This window comes from Ascidiella aspersa, chromosome 3 (genome assembly GCF_963924565.1).
Source record: "Ascidiella aspersa chromosome 3, kaAscAspe10.2, whole genome shotgun sequence".
NCBI lineage: Eukaryota > Metazoa > Chordata > Ascidiacea > Phlebobranchia > Ascidiidae > Ascidiella > Ascidiella aspersa.
Genome location: NC_139449.1, coordinates 38,010,340 through 38,032,847, shown reverse-complemented (window position 1 = coordinate 38,032,847; position 22,508 = coordinate 38,010,340). Strand labels below are relative to the sequence as shown.

Here is a 22,508-nt window from a genome sequence, read left to right as displayed (position 1 = left end):
TTCAGAAAATTTTAAGCAAAAAAAAATTTAACTAATTTTGAAAATTTGGCAAGACTATGGTCTTAGAGTTGATTAAATTTTGAATAATTCCTGCAATCTAGTTTTAAAAGAATTTTCTGGATTTTTCTTTTGCAAAAGTCATGAACTACCTTAAACCGGTTTTGGTAGAAATTTCAGGAAATTTTAAGCAAAAAAATAATTTAACGAATTTTGATAATTTGGCAAGACCATAGTCTTGACGTTGATTAAATTTTGTAAATTTCCTGCAATCTAGTTTTAAAGGAAATTTCTGGATTTTTCTTTTGCAAAAGTCATGAACTACCTTAAACCGGTTTTGGTCGAAATTTCAGGAAATTTTAAGCAAAAAAAAATTAACACATTTTGATAATTTGGCAAGACTATGGTCTTAGAGTTGATTAAACTTTGAAAATTTCCTGCAATCTAGTTTTAAAGGAAATTTCTGGATTTTTCTTTTGCAAAAGTCATGAACTTCCTTTAAACCGGTTTTGGTCGAAATTTCAGGAAATTTTAAGCAAAAATAAATTAAGCGAATTTTAAAAATTTGGCAAAACTATGGTCTTGACGTTGATTAAATTTTGTAAATTTCCTGCAATCTAGTTTTAAAGGAAATTTCTGGATTTTTTTTTTGCAAAAGTCATGAACTACCTTAAACCGGTTTTGGTCGAAATTTCAGGAAATTTTAAGCAAAAAAAAATTGAACGAATTTTGATAATTTGGCAAGACTATAGTCTTGACGTTGATCTAATTTTGAAAATTTCCTGCAATCTAGTTTTAAAAGAAATTTCTGGATTTTTCTTTTGCAAAAGTCATGAACTACCTTAAACCGGTTTTGGTAGAAATTTCAGAAAATTTTAAGCAAAAAAAATTTAACGAATTTTGAAAGTTTGGCAAGACCATAGTCTTGACGTTGATTAACTTTTGAAAATTTCCTACAATTCATTTTTTAAAGAAATTTATGAATTTTTGGTTTGCAAAAGTCATGAATTACCTTAAACCGGTTTTGGTCGAAATTTCAGAAATTTTACGCAAAAAAAAAATTTAACGAACTTTGAAAATTTGGTCTTGACGTTGATTAAATTTTGGAAATTTCTTAAAATCCGCCAAAAGAACTAAACGAATTTTATAAATTTGGCAATACTTCACGTTTATTTGAACAATTAGTTCGTTTTTTATAAGGAATTTTTCAATTTTGCAAAAGTCAAAAACTACCTTGGAATCTTTTTACGTTTATTTGACAAATCGAACTAATTAGTATTTAAAAGAAGAGAAAGCACAAAAAGATATTCGGTGAATTTATTCCACATCGAAATATAAAAAGCCACACAAAGGCACGAATCACATACGATTACAGAAACACGAAATGTTTGCTAGCGGATCAATATGAAAAGACAACATTGTTAATTCACAAGCTCGAATTTATACTTTGGATAAAAGTTAAATTACAAAACACGAAAGGGGGATTTAATTCAAACAGGTTTTGTATTGAGCACTTTAATACAAAAAAACTAAATTTGGATTTAGTATAATTACAGCTTATTGATGTTTAAGGTTTGAAACTTAAATGTTTTTCCCTATACTTTTGGGTATATTTTTAAAATTACACCTGAAAACCATTTTTACACATATATAAACTGTGGCTACCAGGCATTGTAATATTAATCTAAAACAGCTCCTCTGGTAATAGTAATTGTTTACCAACGATTGCATTTTTTCCTTTGTGTTTTTCCATACATGTACTACGAGTATTTAGTGTCATTCAAGAAGGTGATTTGAAAAGGTTGCCGAAACGTTGTTTACCAATTATAATTACCAGAAGAGCTGTATTAAATAATACCATTTTATACGTTTATTTACAACACTGTAAATGGCTTTCAAGCTATTTTCAAAATCAACAAAGGCCTTTTTAATTAGGGCGACACACGAAATAAATTGCACTTAACGTAAATCACCAGCGATAAGCAAAAGACAGAGTTGACGAAAGGCAAGATTTCACAGTCAGGAAAATAACTTTCCTCACGAAATAATCTCAAGACTGTATTTCACTTCTTTGGAAGTCATTCTGTAAAAAAACAAAAGTTAATTTTTGCATAGCACATCAAAGTTTCTGACATTCTACTGGCATATATCTGATACCAAGCTAGCTTCGGTACTCGTCCGATACTTTGGTGGTATCGGTACTCGTCCGATACTAGGGTGGTATCGGTACTCGTCCGATACTTTGGTGGTATCGGTACTCGTCCGATACTAGGGTGGTATCGGTACTCGTCCGATACTTTGGTGGTATCGGTACTCGTCCGATACTAGGGTGGTATCGGTACTCGTCCGATACAAGGGTGGTATCGATACTCGTCCGATACTAGGGTGGTATCGGTGCCGATCCGATATGAAATTGATATGGGCATCGAGCATAATAAATAAGTCATTTAGTATCGCATTGGCAACAAATAAAATGTATCGGGCATCCCGGCGGGGTTTCATTTCTAAACAACTTTTTATAAGTAGTATTTTTCATTTGTTGAAGTGATAAATCAGATTAAGTTAACTCGAAAACTAAGTAAATACTAATATTTGGGCAAACACCGCAAATAGCAATTAACTAATTTTTTTATTCGGACTCCAACCATTGTGTAAAATTTATCTTTAGGTAAAAATAGAAGTGTGACCTTGAATAGGTGTTGTCAAGGACAATTGTGTAAATTCCTGGTTGCCTAGCAACAAGCTGTCCAACAAAGGGCTCGATGTGCGAATCTATCCTGCGGACTGGAACCACCTCTTGTTCGCTGTCACCCTGAGGATAAATATATATGTAATTGCATGACAACTGATTTGAGACTAATATTTTAAAGCGTTCATCATTTGTTTTGATTTTATGAAAATTACAATGGCGAATATACCAGAGAGAAATTTGGTAAGGTTGAACAAATCATATTAGATTTTTATTTAGCCTTAATGGTATTCTAAGTATAATAAAATGTATTCGAGAAAAAAGTATTTATACAATTACACAGCTACATTAGTTAGATAACAAATTATCTTTCTAAAAATTAAACTAAAAATATATCACACCAAAACGCTTTAAAGTACAAAAAGTAAAAAAAAAAATGATCTTACACAAAAACGAGAATTTTCATTACCAAACCTAAAAAATCTCCTCCAAAAATTAACAAGAAACTTTAAGTAACTATAAATACAAAGAAAAACAAAAAAAATAATACAAATTTAATCTCTTACGAAATCGAATTAGCAATTCTACATAAAATAAAAACCTCAAAAACACAACCTTCGATCAACCTATCTAACATAAAAAATGTACCCAAAACAATTACAAGAAACTTTAAGTAACGATAAATAAAAAAAATACAAACCTCGTCCCCTAAAAATCGAATCAGCAGTTGTACATAACATCAAAACACCAACTTTACCATCTTACCTCGCTTTGTGCGTAAATCAACCTGAAGTTGATATCGAGATCGGAAGTAATGTTCCAGCTCAGGGTAATCCCCTGTTTCTCGATAAGCACGGGAAGGTGGATTTCTTTACGAGCAGCAACTTTTAAAGTGTCTTGGCTCTTCACATCTTCCACTTCTTTGTGGCTGCTCGGGCTGGAGAATAAAATGAGTTTGAAATTTTGTGATTTGTTTGATGTGATGTTTATTAAGGCAAATACCACAGTTGCAATGCTTGGGCTGACAAATAAAGTTTGTAATATTGTAGTTTGTGGTTTGTTTAATGTGAAAGATACGCTCACATATGTGTTCAACAACTGTGATGTGACCCTTCTGAAGCTGCTTTCTGACCAACGATAACGTACATTGTTTGATGTGAGGTTTATTTCGAGAAATACCACGATATTTTAATGCTTCGGCTGAAGAAAAAAGTTTGTAATATTGTAACTTTTGATTTAAGGCAGAGATGCCCGGTACTTTCCATTTTATTCCGATAACCGATATTTTGCGCAAGAAGTATCGCGAAATAAAAAATAAACTTAAGATTGCATTGGTTAGTGTTTGATACTAAGGTCTTGACAACGCAAAATTTAAAGAAATAATCGGATTGTTTTTAACAACACGTGGCTTATAGTGAAGATTGTAGTTTTTTTATTTGAGGCAGAGGTGTCCAGTACTTTGCATTTTATGCCGGTAACCGATATTTTAAACCTAAAGTATCACAATTAGGTTGGTATCTTAAAATTAATTCCCTAATTTTTATGCTAAAAAACAAAAATATCACCTTTTAAATTATTTAGAGTTTAAGTAAAGCCACACTCAGTAATTTGTCCAACGATGCCCTTAAGTAGGATTGGAATATTTATAGCATTACGATACGGACCTATAGCCAATGTCGTCATTACTATGCTTCAATAAGCAAAATACATACATTTTTAAGATTTAATTTAAAAAAAAATTAGGTTGTTAGGCCAAAATGTGCTTTAACAACGTTTAGTTACTGAAACTATGGTTCCAACACATTTACCTTTTAACGTGGAAACCCTTTTTATTTTGATTATTCAATAGTTAGGTTAAATTAAACTAATTCGTTCATGAGGCAACTACGGTAACCATCATCTGTTTTTCAAACAAAAATCGCACTTTTCTTAATCAAAGTCAATTACCATTGATACACTAAATCAGCGTGGTCCAACTGCAGGCCCGCGGGCCAAAGTTGGCCTGCGAGTTCAGCTTTTTTGGCCCGCGAACTGATAGTCAGCTTTGGTTCAATCTGGCAATATCACTTCAATTTTTTGTTTTTTTAATTTTTTCGTGTTGAAATTATTTCATAACTACCGTAACTGAACAAAGGTATACATTCCATAAAGTTAGTATATATGCCATAGAGTAATAGACTATGTATAATTTGCCAGCAATAAGCCCAAGAATCGCAATTTAAAAACATTGACCCGCATGATAAAAAAAACCCTTGTTTGTTTTTGGCCCGCGATGAAAAGAAGTTGGACCACCCTGCACTAAACAATAAACTATTATGAGTTATATAATAATTGATAATGTGCATTCATGTCTAGAATTCTTCCTGCATCAATATTTTTAATAAAATACGTTTATTTTTAAAGTTACAAAAAGTTAACCTGCACTTTTAAGAACTATCGGTTTATCAAGTTCATGTTCGTATACGAGATTAAAGTTTAGTGCGAATACCAACCTAACAGTGTTAGATATCATCTCGGTGAAGCTGTGATAGAAACTGGACGAATCGTCGTGATTTTGTGATTCATCATGTGATTCTTCATGTGATCGTGAAACTTCGTTTGGTGAGATCTCATCAAAACTACGACTGGGGGCTGATATAACAAGTTCCAAAAATTACAAGGACATTAAAAAATATCCTCTTCTGTAAACATGTGATTGCATCATATGACGTTGATAATGAATATCGGTGTTTTAGGCGTTAAAATTCGAAATGATATGTATGAAAAAAAAACAAGACTGGGCGCTGAAATTACAAGTTCCAATAATTATAAATATCAACATCCATTAATATCGTCTTTCGATAACATGGGATTGGCGATCCTTGCATCTTATAACGTTGGAATTGGAAATTGGAATTTTCGGGGCTAAAATTTGAAATTATATATTTAAACAAAACTACGGCTGGGCGCTGAAATTAAAAGTTCCAATAATTAGAAGGACTTTAAAAAATATCGACTTCCGATAGCATGGGATGGCGATCCGTGCATTATAAATGTATAACGTTGGTATTTGAATCGGTATTTCGCCGGTAAAACCTGAAATAATATATTCAAAACAAAACTACGACTATAGGCGGTGAAATAAACAACTTGCCAAGATTATAAATATCAACATAATATCTGAACGGAGTCGATAATCGATACTTACTTAGGATAATTGGAACTTTATAGTTACTCGTAAAATATTGCAATCATAAAATACACTTACTTTGGTCTTTAGCTTGTGGACTGCTGCGGCCAGAATTTGAAGCAACAGAAACATTCATTGACGAACCTAAATAAAAATATTGGGATTATTTGCCAAATTAAAAAAGTTAAAATGAAATTCTTGGCAAGAAAAGGCTTCAGAATAACTCAAATGTTGAAATGTTTATTCTATAAATTGGATAAAGAACAGTTAAAATAATAGTAAACAATTTTTTTTTTAAATTATCGTCTTTGTATTTTTATTCGTAACTTAAGGCTACGGTAATATATTAAAGTTTTCCTGAAAATTTTATAGATGTTTTTGCAGCAAATATTTTATTTTTGTAACTATTAATTATTTTATTTAGCTTTATTTTACCACACAACTTACTGCCACTATTGACGACGCATTCCTTGCAAACTCTCACTCGCTTGTTTTTCTTAAAAATCCAGTTTTCAGAACAAGATTTGCAGAAGATTTTGCCGCACATTCTAAGAGCATAATATATGGGTAAAAAATGTAAACAAATATGTTGCCTCGGTAAAGTAAAAAGTAAAAATGGCCGTGTTAAATACTTATATGATTGTTAAAAATTAAATTATTTCCTATTACTAAGCGACTAAACTTAAATTACAACGAATACTAGCAAAGAAGCACAATAAACATGCTGTAAAAAATGTAAACTTCCGCAAAGCTGATTAGGTCAAAGATGTGATTCGTTTTTGAAAACAAATTTTCGATAATAATTCATCGGATATTTTATTAAAAAGCAAAAAGCAGAAATATGAACTCGATTCTACAGGACCAGAAAACCAGAACTCCTAGAAATATCCCAAAACACAATTAAAAATAACTACAAAAATCAAAACGAAGCTAATTAAGTCAAATATGCGATTGGTTGTATAAACTATTTTTCTCGATAATAATTCATTGTAGGCTTTATTAAAACGGAAAAAAATCCATAAAAATTGCCTCTACCAAACCGGCCCAGAAAACATACATTTCCAGAAACAGCCAAAACCCCCCTCAAAAAACATCCACCCTGTTCCAACCTGCAGTGATGTTTCCTGTTTGTGATTGAGAATTGTTGCGCGCATAATGAGCACTTTGTTGCGTCATCGTCGTGGACCCAGTTGACCTCGTCCAGACTTTCTTCGAGTTCGCTCGTGTGGCTTTTAAGTTCTTCGTTCTCCTTCCATAAACTGTCCTTGTCGCTAGAGAACAAAAGATAATTTTATTAAAAAACGGGTATACTGGTGTTTTTATTTTTATAGAGATATTTTTGAGAAAAAACACAACAAATTTGCTGTTTTCACAATATTTTTGGTCAAAATTGGTTTTACAATGGTATTTTTGAAAAAAATCCAAACAAATTTGCTGTTTTTAAAATATTTTAGGTCAAAATTGGTTATAAAAATTTGAAAGAAAGTTTATTCGAATGTTTTAGGTTGTAATAAAACTTCGATGTGAACTACTTTAAAAAACGAAAAAACTTTTTAAACTTTCCAGCGCAGACCCCTAAAAATTGGTTTGCGTCGACTAGTGTCGGCATGAAGTTCTTCATAGACAACAGAAATTAACATTAAGAACCTGCTGTTTTCGGTCGAACTCATGCCAAAATTTAAAATTGAATCGAGTCTATAAACATTTAAGGAGATGACAATTCGGGTTTTTCAATAATCTGTTTTCTGTAAAAAAAAAACCGTCTTTTTAATTCTTAACTAAAATTTCAATCCCCTGTGGATCCCAGTTACTTAAATGAACTAGTTGCGGTCTATTAAATATTGACGGTCCCTAGTTCGTTAAAAATCCCTTCTAAGAGTGAGCGATAATTATGTAATGTCACCGACTGCGTTGTATTCCTTGTCTAATGCTAGTTTGTTGAATTACATTCTGTTTGGACGTCCTGATTTAATTTGCTCTGAATCTCTCCTTTTATTTAACGCTGTACATGACTTTTTATTAGCTTCTCGTAGATTTTGATGCAATTTCTTTCTAGTGTCCAATATTAATTTATTACGTGTTGTTCCTTGAAATTGTTTGTTACTCGCTGTAATTGGTGCCGCGACAAAAGGTTTTCTTCAGTCGTAAGACTGCCACCTGATGGGTGAGCAAGATTTTTTCCTATATTCTCACCCCAGCAAGTCGGTGATTTTTTCTTTAAGTTGTTCAACATCTTCTTCCAAACCACTGATCGTATCTTTGAGTTGCAACTCGCGAGCCGAACCTTCCATAACTTGCAATCTCACCTAAGGATTAATCGAGAAAAAGCTTGTTAACAAAGTAAAAATTTGGTAATTTTTAGCAAATTTTTTAATCTAAGCTAATTCGCAGCAAATAATAATAGATTAGGTACGCTATAATAGACGTGAAACTTGTGTAAATCAACTACAGTGCTACATATTGAGCTTACTACCTGGGCTTAAATTTAAGATAAAAAAGATACGTAAAAAAACACAAATATCACTTTCCGAAAGTTCAAACATGGCTGTACAGTAGGAAGTTGTCCAGCAAAAAAAATTAAAATGCATTAATAAATCACTTTGATAACTTTTTGTGAAATAAATGCGCCTAACCAAAATAATGATACATTTTTTTTAACGTTGACAAAAGGGGGTTTTGACCCCTAAACCGCCTAACCTCACCCACCTCATCAATCTCTTGCCTCCCACTTTGCAAATCCACCCTCAAGTCGATGGTTTCTTGCTGCAACTTCTCGATCAAGTTCAAGCTGTGCAGTTTCTCCTCCTAAAAAACAATTCAAAAAATATTTATTTTTATTTATTTTTTCCCCAAATATTTAGAAAAGGATGCAAATAGAAAAAATTTGTCAAAAAGCTTTTAAAGTTATCTCACTAATAAAAAAATGCAATCTGCGTAGCTGTTTATCGCCTTAAGCATTCCGTTTACCATATTAATGTGTTAAAACTATTTATTCCACTATGATTTGTTATTCGACTATTATGACTATACTTTTTCTCTGTAATATTAAGGGGGTTAACACAATGAAAAAGGTGCTAGAAATGTGTTTTAGCAAAGTGTGAAAACTTGTCTTCCTGCAATAAACACAAATTAACGCCTTGCTTGTTCGTAAACTAGGTTCTATCGTCGCCAGTTAAAAATTCTTTAAAAGGAATAAAATTTGATTTGCAAAAAAATCGTTTTATAAAAATGCTTATTATGGGTTTCACAACAGAATCTTGCCCTCCAATAGAAAACATAATGCCGACGATAAAGTTCTAACATTTTTAATAGCCTGAAAACGCACTGTTTTAAACAAAATGAGCCAGCAAGATTTTAAAAATATCAGCAAGTTTAAAAAATATAAGTTAAAGACCTTGTTGGCTGATTTTTGTTCGAAATGGTGCGTTTCTCAAACTTAAAATAAAAGGCAGTTCGAAAATCTTGTGTTACCATCACCTTTAAGCACAATAAAACAAAAATATTTTTCTAACCTGGTGATTTTCCAGCTTAAGTTTGAGCTTCTCTGCTTCAGCGTTTGTTTCGTTGAACTTTGACCTCATTTCGTTGAGTTCGTCATTCACATTTCGCTTTTCACATTCTGCTTGTTGGAGAAGCAAGTTATGGGACTTCTCTTCAGATTTAAACCATTCTGTTGGTAAAAAACAACACTTTATTAGTCGCTTAACTTAATGTTTGATAAAACTTTCGGTCTTCTGATTAGAAGGCCTCATTTGAGTGGTACAAAAGTATATTGTTTCAAATTTCAAATTATAACAATTATTAAGTTGAATCGTTGCTCTGATGGATAAAAACAATACTTCATAAGTTTTTTGATAGTTTTAATGTTTGATTAAATCTTTAGGTTGTCTATTAAGAAGAGCTTTATCTTAGTGGAGCAACAGTAGAATATTTCAAATCACAACAAAAATAAAATTTTAAGACACGCTTAAACCTCTGTTAAATCGTATTTTAGTGTTTTTGTTTTACGACCAAAAGGTTTGTAATTGGCCTTACTTCAGTAAATATCTTGTAATGGTAAGAGCTTACCTTGTTAGTAATACGATAATGTTTCTATTTAAATTATTACAAAACTGTTTGGAAAAATGTTTTACAATAATGCTGTTATAAGATTACATATGTTTTACGTTTGTTCTTTTAATTAAGAAACAATTTGTTGTTTGTTGTGTAACTATCTTATACACACCAGTAGCTAATTATTTCTTAATGTTTGTTGGAAAAAAATGTCATTCTGTTTATTAAAATCGCCTTATTTTAGGAGAACAACAGCATTTTTTAAGTAAATTCTAACAACTAATAAGGTGAGATCACTTTGTTATAAAGTCTCACTTATCCTAACAGGCCAAAACATGTTTTTTACACGTGTCAGTGATTGGCTTAACAGTCATCGGCCCGACTAAACATTTTTAAGTATTTCTCCAAGGATTTTAAAGTCCTAACAAATACCTTTCAAGGTGTTTGATGCCAGAGAAATATCTTTAGCAAGTTCCACAGATGTTTCCAACAAACTTTCTAAATCTTTATCTTCAAAGGCCTGCGAAATATCGATGAAAAATATGAAAACGTCTTTAATGATAAGTACTTTTTGCGTACGGAACTTTTCCTTTAAACATTTTATTATCAACTGCAGCTGTTAGTAGACAATTGCTGACATAAAAAACAAATTTTATGTTACAATTTATCAAAAATTTCTGCTTTTATAGCGAATGTGCTTCTGAAACAAAAAGTTAAGCACAAATTAAAACCAGGAACACGCGATTTGCCAGTAACCACCAGACCAAGCTTAAACCAAGCTGATGTCAGTCGTTTTTGATATTTTTTTTTAAATACTTTGTTTTCTAGATGTCAATAAAATACGTATTTTGGTTATTCAACAAGCAGTTTTAGAATACTAACAAACTATTGCTTTGTAGAACTTACATCTTTGTCGTTGGGCGAGTTTGCTTCTTCATTTTCATCTGCATCAGTTGGCAACCTTCAACAAAACGTGAGAATTTTGTCGCAAAATGAAATGAATCTAATAATTGAAATGCCTAAAAATTAATTTTAAAATGCAGTTGCAAATTGGAAATAAACATAAAGCGACGAAGGTCAATGCAGCAAGCTAAACCTTTTAAACCTACATAATCAAGGGATGGGTCGGACGGCGCCACTTCATGCCAAAAATATCGGTTAGCGGAATAAAACATCGCACATCTCTAGTTAATTATCATTATTTTATTATTGTTAAATCTTGTACCGAAAAACAACAGATACCTCAACGATCGAAGGCAAACGTTCAGTTCCTCCCAAATGTTTCTCACACTTTCTCCAAGGGCCTCCTGCTCCTCCCTCCACTTTCTCATTTCTCCTCCCAGCTCCTCATTCGCTCCCACTAATTCCTCCATCTCACACCGGTTATGCTTCAGTGCCTCCTCGCCCCTGTCCAGTTGCTGCTCAGTCAAGTGGAACCGCTCGGTCAACGCTTTCAAGGACGTTTGTGCAATCTCAAGGTCACAGCGAAGCAGCGCGCTTTTCGACTTCTCCTTTTCAAGGTCACGGTCCAAGGTCGAATTTAGCGACGACTGCCTCTCTAGCTCCCCCTGTGACGAGTTTGATTAATTAAACATTTTTATTTTTATTACAGTTAAAACAATCTATGTTTTGTTTGTTTTTTGCTTAATAATGAAAAGACAAAATTTTTCATAGCGACAAATTTATGAATAGCGACAAATTTAAGAATAGTGACAAATTTAGCCCCTGCAGCAAGTTACACAAAAGTATGAAATTTTAAATGCACTTAGAACGACAATTTTTTGGACTATACGTTAAGGCTCCGCAGTTAAATGTAATATATTGATAAAAATTGTCGAGAAATTCATAAGCCAAAAAAACAGGGTTGTGCTGTTTAAGTGGAATACTGAACATGTCCCCTGTCATCAACAGACCAGCTAACCAAATTTATCTAACAATTTACCAACGACAACACAAATTCGAGAAACCTCTTTATGTTCCTTACCTACCCAGGTATTTCTAATCTAGTCAGGACACCCTTATTAACAACTATTCTTGAATTATATGCCCGTAAAAAAGGTCATATCCCCTTCCTAGTATTCCCCACCTGTAGTTCAGTGACTGTAAACTCATTCTCACAAAGTTCATCATCAAATCGATTCTTCATTTCTTCATTCTTTAAGTTCCAATCACTGGAAAAACAATTAAACGCCTTAAAACAGCTTTCAATGATATCAATGTACATTTAATAAAGCGCTGTTTTGCAATACAATATTAATTTTCTACCAGCTCTTTAGGGAATATTTGTATTTTTATATTTTATCAACTGTTGTATTTTAAAATGAAATGATAAAAAAAACAAAAAAACTATCTCCGGTTCTGCAGCTGAAACTTACAAATTTAAATTCACAAACATGTTTTAGAATTGCCTTTGTCGCAATTAAACATATTAATATTTTTTGTTGTTGTTATCTGACACAAAAAGTGACATAACAATGCTATGTAAAGTATTGTTTTACGGACTGTCATAAATGCTACTTTTATAACATGAAAAGGATGTTTTTAGGATGGGGCGCCATTAATTGTATTTGATTATGTGCTGGACAGAAATAATATCTAGCTAAATTATATTTTAAGTGTTTTAGAATTTCTGTTCAAATTAAATAAATGCGACTCATAGATATCTAATTTCTGCCCACCACACAATATAATGGTTTTGACATTTATTGCATAAAAAAAAACATTACCCAAAACACTTTTGTTACTTTGGTACCACACATTCATAAAATAGCAAAATAACGCATGTTTGAAGTAAAGAAAAATATTGCCAGTAAAATGACAACAATAAAAAACCATAAAAGCAAGTTAGTAATGAAAATCGTCAGTTAACACAAGAGAATTGTTTCATGAGTTGCAAATTAAAGTATTTTCTATTAAGGCTAAACTGTTGAAACTTTGCAAGTTCATGCGCACAACGCAAAAAAATAAAGTATACAAAATAGTTTGTTAACTAAGGGAAAGGTCTAAGTTCAATCAAATTCGTATAATATATGACACTAAAGTAAAATCATATCACTAAGTAAAACCGCTGGTTTAAACAATAAAGATATGAGGTGTTTAGAAGTTTGTAGTATGCTGATAATTTGCAACATTAATCACATATTTCGTTAAAAACAATAAAATTGACGGTGGACTAATTAAATGATAAAAAGTTTGCTACCAGTATTTTAAATTACAACTTACGAAAAAGGTTGATTTAAAAAAAAAAAAAAAAAAGAGTTTAATGTGTAGGTTTAGCTTAAATTAAAACGTATATAGCATGACAATAACGAGCGGACAAGAAAGGCACAGTAAAAAGGTAAAATATTCAGAAAAATTACGAATAAACATTCAAATACAAGTTGTCCAACATGTTGTTACAATCAAGGAAAAAAATGAACGCCATTTTGTTCTCATTAACAATGTACGTATATTGATAAAATTATAAGAACATTTAATCTATTTCAATATATAAACTGTTGCTACCGGCAAACGTCAGAGGAGCTTGTTTTTTTATTAATTTAGCTTATTTTTTCAATAATAAATTTCAAGAAAACTAATGCGTAGTTAAATTGAAACTTTTACATTTCATTCAACAATTGAATAACACAATTCATCTTGTTAGGCAGCTTAAAATTAATTGTGTGAAAAATACACAGTTTGCGACAGTGCTATAAAAAAAACAACAATGAAGTCTTTTTAAAACAAATCAAAAGTGAACAAATTGTTATTTTTTACTTTATTAGGATGAAAATTAGCTTATCTAGGTTTCTTTATAATAGTAATGCTGATGTCTAACAATTGTTTTTCTTCAACAATTGTTACAAGAAACACATTTTTTCGTTAAAACAGAACGATTAGCAAACTAAAAAAGTTGAAGAAAAAAAAACTTATGAAAATATTGGATGAAAAATCCTTAATCTAAGCAATTTCTTTTTTTCAGATTAAAAAAGTAATTCAGGATTTCTATTCAACCATTGTTTCAAAAAATAGTTTAATCTTGGTTAAAGAATAAAACAAAAGCTCAAAAAACAATGGTTGAACAAAAATAGTGGATGAATCCATAATCAAAACAATCTATATTGAATGTCTGTTTTAAACAAAGGTTGTTTTACAAAACAAAAAAAAACATTTTAAAAACTCCAACAACAATTGTAAAATATTAAACCTGAGAATTTTTACTCAATACCTTTCCTTCCTCTTAAAAAAACAATGGTTGAAAACACGATTTTAAAAAGTACAAATGGTGGATGAATCCTTAATCTAAACAATCTATATTTAATACTCATGTTTATTTCTATAAAAACTTCAACAACTGAAGAATCTTTAACCTGAAGATTTTCATTTAATACCTTTCCTTTCTCCTTAATTCCTCTTCCATCGCCTTACATCGCTCTTCCGATGAGTGAGAGTCCTCTTCTGCTCTCCGCAACTTCTCCTGCGCCTCCTCAAGGTCGAGGAGCATCTCGGATCGCTGGTTCTGGAGCGTTTCCGTGGCGCTACGCTGCAAGGATAGCTCCTCTTCTAACTCAACGATGCGCGACGACGATTGGCTCCGAGAAGCCTCGAGTTGCAACTGAAGAGGAGAAAGGTTGTTTGTATAACATGAAGCAGTTATTAAGGTAGACTGCATAAAAACTCACTGTCTCTCATCCATTATGTGCAACATAGTTTTCTTTTCGAGGTATTGTCAATAAAAATGAGATTGGCTTAACACTTAATAAAATCTAAATCTATTTCAATGTATAAAAATATGTATGTTGATTTTAGTAAAGTTACGTTTTTTTATTTATACTTAAGATACTTGAAACTTGTTCTGTAAAAACTTACTTTGCTTTGTCTGACTGTACCACAACTACAGCAATCTAAGGGTTATTTGAAGCTATGGAGCATAATAGCAGGAGACATTGAGAACTAATTTTATAAGCAAAAGAGTACACAATTCTTTGGTAAATATTTTTAGGCCAGACAATTTGTTTATCTTTTCTATAAAGCAACAAAGTTTGCATTTTCTAATATAATTTCTAGAGATGGGTTGATTAATTCATGAATCTACCTTTGAATTTTCAACTTCCAGTTGTAGTTGATTCCATCGGTGACGAATTTGAGAAACTTCGTCTAAAGCTGAATCGCGATCACAAACTAAAAGCTGGTTCTCATCTGAAAAAAGAAAACGAATTTTAGGCAAAAATAAAAACTTAACATGATAGACATTGAGATATGCCAGACAGCACAGAAATTGATTAACCAAAAAAATCTCAAGCCTGTTGGTAAACTTGGATATGATGTGAAATGACACTGTTCGGTGCCAAACAAACTACAACTGCCAAAAATAACAGTTGCTTTAACTATGTTGAATCTAAACTAAAATGGCGAATTCATAATCTTTTGGTGTAAACTTTGGGAAAAAATTCTTACAAGCAGAGACGTCCAGTCTTGAAATATGGTCCATTCTGATACCAAATGCCCGGAGTACTTTGCTCAGATAAGCCAAATGGTAGATGGAATGGCTAGTACTATGTTTTATGTCTAAATTTCCATTTGCGTTAAAAAGCCTATTTACATATATATATACATTAAAAGTTCAAGGAAAAAAACTCTAGATTGGATCACAAACCTATCTGAAATGCCAAAAATTTTCTTGGTTTCAGTAAATTGCTGCAAAATGATATTATTAGACCTTTAGATACGCTGCAAAATGATATTATTAGACCTCTAGATACGCTGCAAAATGCCATTCATCGATCTACCTTTTAATGAGCTGATGACCTCTTGTGGGGATTCCCCACCATACATGACCTCTCCTTGTTGTAACAAGTCGTTGACAACCTTTCCTTGTTGCGACATCGAGGTTAAGTGTCTAACAAGTTCCGCAACCTGGGAAAGAAAAAATAAAGTTGTAAGGGGTAAAAAATAAATGCTGAAAGGTAAAGCAAAGAGTGGTTTGTAATCTCTGGGTAATCACCTCATAGAGAATATAATTTACCACCTTAGAGGGGTCTTTTTTTAAAAACATAGTTTTGAGAATGCTGAAAGGAGTTGAAAACTTTTAAATACATAAACTTTTAATGTCTTTACTGCAAAATTTTCGATAATTTTAGTGAATTGATCGCAAAAGATCATATATATTTGCCTTTTGCAATTTTTAAAAGGGGTAATGTTATCCTTTAAAATTTTAAAAATTGATACCTTTTATTTTTTTATTGCCTGTGCTAGCAAAAGAAAATAAAAAAAACATCACAACATCATCTTCATAAATATCAAAGTACCTGTTGATCCAGCGGTAATTCGTCCAAATCTTCATCCATTCCAACAGCCCTGCATATTTGCTGAGTCACCTCCCTCCTGCCTGACTCAGCACTTTCACGCTTGACTTGTTCGACGAGGACAACGGTTCGTTCCTCCTGATCCTCGACTGCCGCTTGCATCTCGATGAAACGAGCCTCCTCAAACGACTTACGATTAAGTTTTTCCTCGAGTTTTGCGCAATTTTGCTGCGCTTTGTCCAACTCGCTGCGAAGCGTCTCATTTTCTTGCTCAACATTCAAAGAATTATTCACTTTTTGTTTGTTTGTGTTCGGTAACCACGAAGATAGAGAGTTTTCGGTGACAGAGTTTTGTGAAAAATTACTCGTTATCGACGAGAGGTTGCGTGATACTAGTTCCTCCAAATTGTGTTTGTCCGTTTCGAGTTGCTTCACTTTTGACGTGAGGTTCCGCGTTTTTTCTTCGAGTTCCGTCTTTGACTTTTGGAGGTTTTCCGTCTTTTCACCCCAATGCTGCTCGCGAGCCTAAGAGAAAAAAAAAACAGCAAAACATAAAAAGTTTGATTTTTTTCAAAGAAGTTGTATAAATTAAAAAAATATGTAAATTATTTTTAGCGCAATCAGAAAAAAAACTTTTATCATCACAAAAAGTAAATCATCAAAACATCAATTTTTGTCACACAAAGAAGTTAAAATAAAAACAACACAAACTATTTGCACAATCAGCAAAAAAACAGTTATTTTAAAAGCAATGATAGTCCGTTTCAACCTAAAAAATGTCACCTTATTTAATGTGAAATGTTTTTTTGCCTTATTTAAAAGACACTATAGGTTTTGTTAAAAAAAAGGCAAGTAATTCAAGTGAAATTGTTAACAGTGCAATGTGATTATATAAAAACTTTGAATCAAAAATATATACAAATAACACAAAGCTAGGTAAAACTCTCTTCCCGATAGGTTTGCAAACCCCAGTTATATTACGACCGCTATAAGCCCTGGCTAGCAAGAATCAATCTACCTGGAACTCTGAGGTCATGTGGCTCATCGCTTCGTGCAAATGTCGGTTCTTAGCCTCGAGGTCGGAAATAACTCGCGCTAGAATATCTTCTTTCTCGTTCGTAGATCGCTCGAGACTGTCAGCTTTCGACTCAAGGTGAGATATCAGATCCTGTGAGAAAAATTAATTAATAAGCTTAATTTAAAAAATGTAATCAAATTGTCTCTTAATTGGCACTCAAAAGTTTTATTATTTCAATTTGCTTTTGCATTTAGATTAGGCCATAGGCTGTCAGCTTTTAATTCAAGGTGAGATATCAAGTCCTGTAAAAAGTTTTAATCGGAAGTAAAGTATGTGTGCCGAGAGTGAGACAATTAAAAACAAAACAAAGTGCAAAAATTGTATCACTTGTTTTGGGTTTTATACTTATTTTGAAATAACAAAAAAACCCAAGCATTGTAAAAAGCAAATATCCTCAAATCTACTAGTTTTATGCTTTTGATGTCTTTTTAGGCCTAAAACGTTAATATGTTACCTAAATAAGGCAGATACATTGTATTGTATCTTGTTGTTATATCGGTCACCTGCTGATCTTGTATCTTTGTATCGGATTGATCGAGCTCGAGAACAAGTTCCTCGATCCGCTGGTCAACACTAGATGGAGCACTGCTCCCTATTATAAATAAAACTAAATGAACACCAGGAAAAAATACAAAAAAAAAAACATATCTTAGACTAATTGACAAAAAAAGTTAGGGAAATAAAAAAACGTTTGAAAATTATATAAAAACATTTTAAAAGGTAATTTTCACAAGTCTTAAAATAAAGTCATAAAACAAGTTTTAAAATAATTTATTGCATGCCCAGTCGTTATAGAGCCTGTAAGATTGAATTGTTTACCACAACTAACTTCAAATACAGCAGCATTAAAATTGTTTTGGTCACTTAAAAGCACTGCATTGAGGAAATGTGAAGAATTTAATTCAATATATACATACTATGAGATAATTAGTATGAAAAACATATAGAAATAATTTAAAGGTAAGTAAGTTATACGCTCATGAGTTGAAATGTTATAACAGCGACTTATTTAATTTTGTAAGTATTCTATGGCTTAAGGTCAAAGGTCACTGGCTTTTTTTACACTGATGCTGTTCTACTTTGTTTTGTTTTTAATATTTTGTTTAATAAATATGAATCCATTTTTATAAACCTGGTGTTGTTAATGAATTTCTGTGCAGTGATAAAGACTTTAACATCGGATTGGATTCACTAGTTTCAATAACAATGATGCCCAACTGAATTGTTCATTTTGTGGTTGGATAACTTTCCAAAAGCCACTATTTCAAGCAAACCTATATCTCACCGCTTCCTTGTAGTCGTGGTGCTTCCATCATTATTGAAGCTGATGTGAGACTTCCTAAACTCCCAGCATGACTTTGAATTGCCCACTGGTCGTTTTGCGATGTAGCGCATTTGCTAAAAAAATATAACTTTATTACAATGGTTTTACTGCTGTAATTTATATATATATTTATAAATAATTGGTTAAAAAATTGGAAAAGGAGTTTATTTTTTTTAACATTTGTATAATATGTGTGTTGCAATTAAAAGAATAAGTAATTTTAAAAAAAAATACACATTTTTTTAATTGAATTATAAAAAAAAGCCTCATAAAACAAAATGAAATATGCTACCATTTTTTAGCTTTTAAGAAATTGGTGGCTTGAAAAGTAGCTTAAATTTATTGATTTAAGGTTAATTTTTACAACCTTTTGTATTAAAATGTCTAGAACTCAGATTTTAAGTTACCACCAAGATGTATGATTTCTGGTTTAAATGCAAGCATTTTGACTTATATCCAAGCAAGTGACTTATTCACAGACAAGTGTATTATAGTAAATGCATGGGTGTGTACATATTTGCACAATGCACATGTTAGCACGGGACTAAGTCACATGTTTCACAAATAATTAAAAAAGCAGAACCACAATAAACAGTAGTTATAAGTCAATCAATCGACATTTTGCCTCTTTTTATGCATCATAAGTCATACTATGCTCAGTGTGTGTTCAAGTTATAAAACATATATTTTGCCATTTTTTTAAATTTTAACATATATATGAAAAAATGGAACCCTATAAGTTTAATGGTGAAAATAACGGCCCAAATAGACGTAAAAGAGTTATTTTCACCATTAAACTTATGAACAGATCCGTATTATAGTGTTCCAAAGTACATAGGCAACCATCACGGTATTGTAATGAAGAAGAAGCTACAAAATGTCGTCGCTTTTTACGTCTATTTGGGCCGTTATTTTCACCATTAAACTTATGAACAGATCAGTATATAGTGTTCCAAAATGAAACCCAGTTTTCTGTGTGCGAAATGATTATATATTTTACAATGATAAATAGAAGCAAGAAAACTGACTAATCCTTAACATAAATACCAAAAAAATTGCCATTTGATTGCTACAAAGGATTTATTTACTGATTTGAAATATTAAAACGTGGCTGTAGAGTAGATTATGTTAGTGAGATAAATTTTTAAAACGCTGATATATTTCATTCGATCTGTATCTCACAGGTGAAAACGTTACTTGCATTGTAAAACAAAAACCAAACAAACATGCTTTTAAACCCACACAATTAAAAAAAAGCCTGTAACAAAATACAACCAACCTTGCAAAAGTAGGCCATCCACTGTCCAAATCATAACCCTTTGCATTCAGGTCGAAATGAACCGCGTTTAGATCGTAGAGGGACGTAATTAGCGCCCCAGCGTGCGTCTGATTGTTGAGCACGGCCCCGGTGTTTAAATGCTGGCTGCGGAGGTTAGCGTCCATGATGCAGTTCTGTAAACTGTCAGCTAACGTCTGATGAACCAAGCAGTAACGAACCAAGGCCCGACCTTTGCCACGAGAAGTTCGGATCTGTGGAGAGTTTGAAATATTTGAGTGAATTTCCAGAGTATTTAAAACCTAAAAATGAGGTTGTAGCAGCAAATTTAACATAGTTATTCGGATCTGGGACAGTTTAAAAGATTTAGGTTAAATTATAATATTTTTTAAATTAGAATATAAACAAGTTTAAAGTAAAATTTTAGTTGTAAATGCAACCTGGAGTCGGTTGCAAAACTTATATTAAGAAAATTATCTTTCAACACAAATATACTAAATGAAACTAGTCTTTTAAATTTAGTGGGATCCGGGTATATATATATATACTTAAAATAAATCAATATTTCTAATATGCTGGTAGACTGCTATACAACAGGTAAATCATCATGGTAAGAATAGATTAGAGAGTAAAAAACACCATAAACAAGTAAAAAAACTCCATACTTTTAATTTCTTACGTAAAACCTAATTCTTGTTCACAATTACAACAAATCAAATACTAACCTCTTTATTTCCTTGCACATATCTCAGCCCATCCTTAAGCCCCTTGGTTCGATGAAGGCAGCTGTACATCCAATGCCAGTAGCTACGTTTTGATGCAAGGACGCCTTTCTCCTTTAAACTTGAAGTAAGGAGGTACTCAAGCTTTGCACATAACCTGAAAAAGAAGATTTTTTTTTTGAAAAGTTTTTTTTTTACCTAAAGGGCAACAATGTTAAATATGATATATTGATGGTAACAGAATGGGGCAATTCAATAAGGATTAAGGCAATGGCAATATGGCATTGTATCGTGAATTATACATTTATCCAACTTTTAAAACAGGTTAAATTTTTGCACTTTGTTTTGATTTTTAACTTGATTTCGGTTCAGCTATTTATATGTAGCATCAAGTAAAATTGTGCACATACCAGATGATTGTGTATGATTTATTGAATAAATAGAAAAATATTTAAGGTACAAAATCCCCATGATTTATTGATATCAATAATAACTAACCTTTTATTTAGTTAAACTGTAACTGTACATTTTTTTATGAGCATAGGCTATGGCCTAACATATTTATTTATTATGTTTTTCGTTTTGTGTTCTGCAAAGTTTTAAATTTAGGTTCCATGAAATCTGCTGTCTTAAACTGTTTGCCATTCTACACAACAAAAAACTTAATGCTCACTCTTAGTAAAAATACAAGACAATAAGCTTCATTTATAATTTATAAAAATGGGAGTGTATTTGTTATTTGCCAAAAATTATGTTACCAGTCTTCTAATTACAATTGTAGACCCAAATGATTTATAAAATTGTAGACATACCAGATATTCCTATAATTTATTGAATAAATAGCAATTTATGTTAACAAATTATTTATGAACAGAGAAAGTGAATTCACATTTTGTCATTGCAATAAAAAATAATACATCCTGTGGATACAGATTTAATCTGTCCATTCATACAGAAAAGATAAAATTAACAAATTAGTTCTGGATATTAATAACAGATTAGTTTTGATGTCCAATAAAGATGAGCTTTAAGTATTCATTGCGTCATCAGTGGACAAGACAACAAAGCAGTATTTAATTACATATTGGTGATAATGGATTACTAAACCTGTGCAGAGCTGGGCTGTCATCTGTAATAGGTTCGTGACTTGATTCAAATTCTTGTGTTAACTGGCCGACAATATCTGCAACAAATAAGGATAAAGGTTTGACATTACAAATATTAAATGTGACACATTGCATTTTGTCCACTTCTAACTTTTAAAAAACTTCACCATTACTTTTCTCACAAACGTTTCAGCAATATATCATGCTACACTAATTAATTATTTGTTAACAACCAAAATTGTGATTTAATTGAATAGTATGGTTTTATTATGTTCAATAGTGTTCTTACAAATTTATGTATGTAAAAGAGCAATTAAAAAAACACCAAAAAAATATTTTGTCTTTAAAATTTGAATATGAAGATGGAACATAAAATCTTTTCTATACAAAAAATTACCTTAAACTTCCAATTTAAAAGAAAATTCAGAAAAAAACATTTAAATAAAATTTTGATACAAGAAAGTCATAAAAATTATTAGGTGGATATATAAATATATTTGTAGCTAGAAAAAAAGTATTTCTGTGCAAAAAATCACCTTGAACGTCGGTGACAATCTTGGGTAGATTCGTTCTTGCAGCCATTTCATTTGCCAGGGAGACATTTACTCAAAGCTACTTGACTACCTTTTCATCAGATGTTTCTTGTTTAGGAGCTAGCAGAAAGCACTTTGTACACTACACAAACATAGTTTTGCACTGAAACGCCAAAAAAAGTTAATCACAATTAGTATTTTAAATATAACTTATAGATTCTGGTGTAAAAGAAAGCTAGGCAAATTGTTATTTTTCAGTACATTGAGAAAAACTTTT

General features: G+C 31.8%; 1 protein-coding gene across 1 annotated transcript; it reads right to left on the bottom strand.

The window, feature by feature from the left end:
* Window positions 1-1,296: 1,296 nt before the first annotated feature.
* On the bottom strand, window positions 1,297-22,387 carry LOC146162861 (uncharacterized). Its single transcript, XM_083385320.1, has 25 exons — window positions 22,235-22,387; window positions 21,700-21,775; window positions 20,596-20,749; window positions 19,874-20,124; window positions 18,556-18,668; window positions 17,774-17,862; window positions 17,211-17,360; window positions 16,196-16,717; window positions 15,677-15,803; window positions 14,983-15,086; window positions 14,279-14,502; window positions 11,995-12,079; window positions 11,151-11,476; window positions 10,815-10,869; window positions 10,341-10,428; window positions 9,368-9,525; window positions 8,562-8,660; window positions 8,049-8,161; window positions 6,965-7,126; window positions 6,303-6,403; window positions 5,934-5,999; window positions 5,179-5,317; window positions 3,452-3,623; window positions 2,685-2,809; window positions 1,297-2,080 (listed from the first exon to the last, which is right to left on the bottom strand). Exons 1-25 carry the CDS (start codon window positions 22,278-22,280, stop codon window positions 2,035-2,037), a joined length of 3,591 nt encoding a protein of 1,196 aa, XP_083241446.1. The 5' UTR covers window positions 22,281-22,387; the 3' UTR covers window positions 1,297-2,034.
* Between the last annotated feature and the right edge of the window lie 121 nt (window positions 22,388-22,508).

Coding starts and splice junctions, on each gene's coding strand:
- LOC146162861 (XM_083385320.1), bottom strand. CDS start 22,280: ATGGCTGCAAGAACGAATCTACCCAAGATTGTCACCGACGTTCAAG. Junction 15,804..16,195: donor AATTACCGCTGGATCAACAG/GTACTTTGATAT, acceptor TTTCTTTCCCAG/GTTGCGGAACTTGTTAGACA. Junction 10,870..11,150: donor GTTTGCCTTCGATCGTTGAG/GTATCTGTTGTT, acceptor GTTTTGTTGAAG/GTTGCCAACTGATGCAGATG.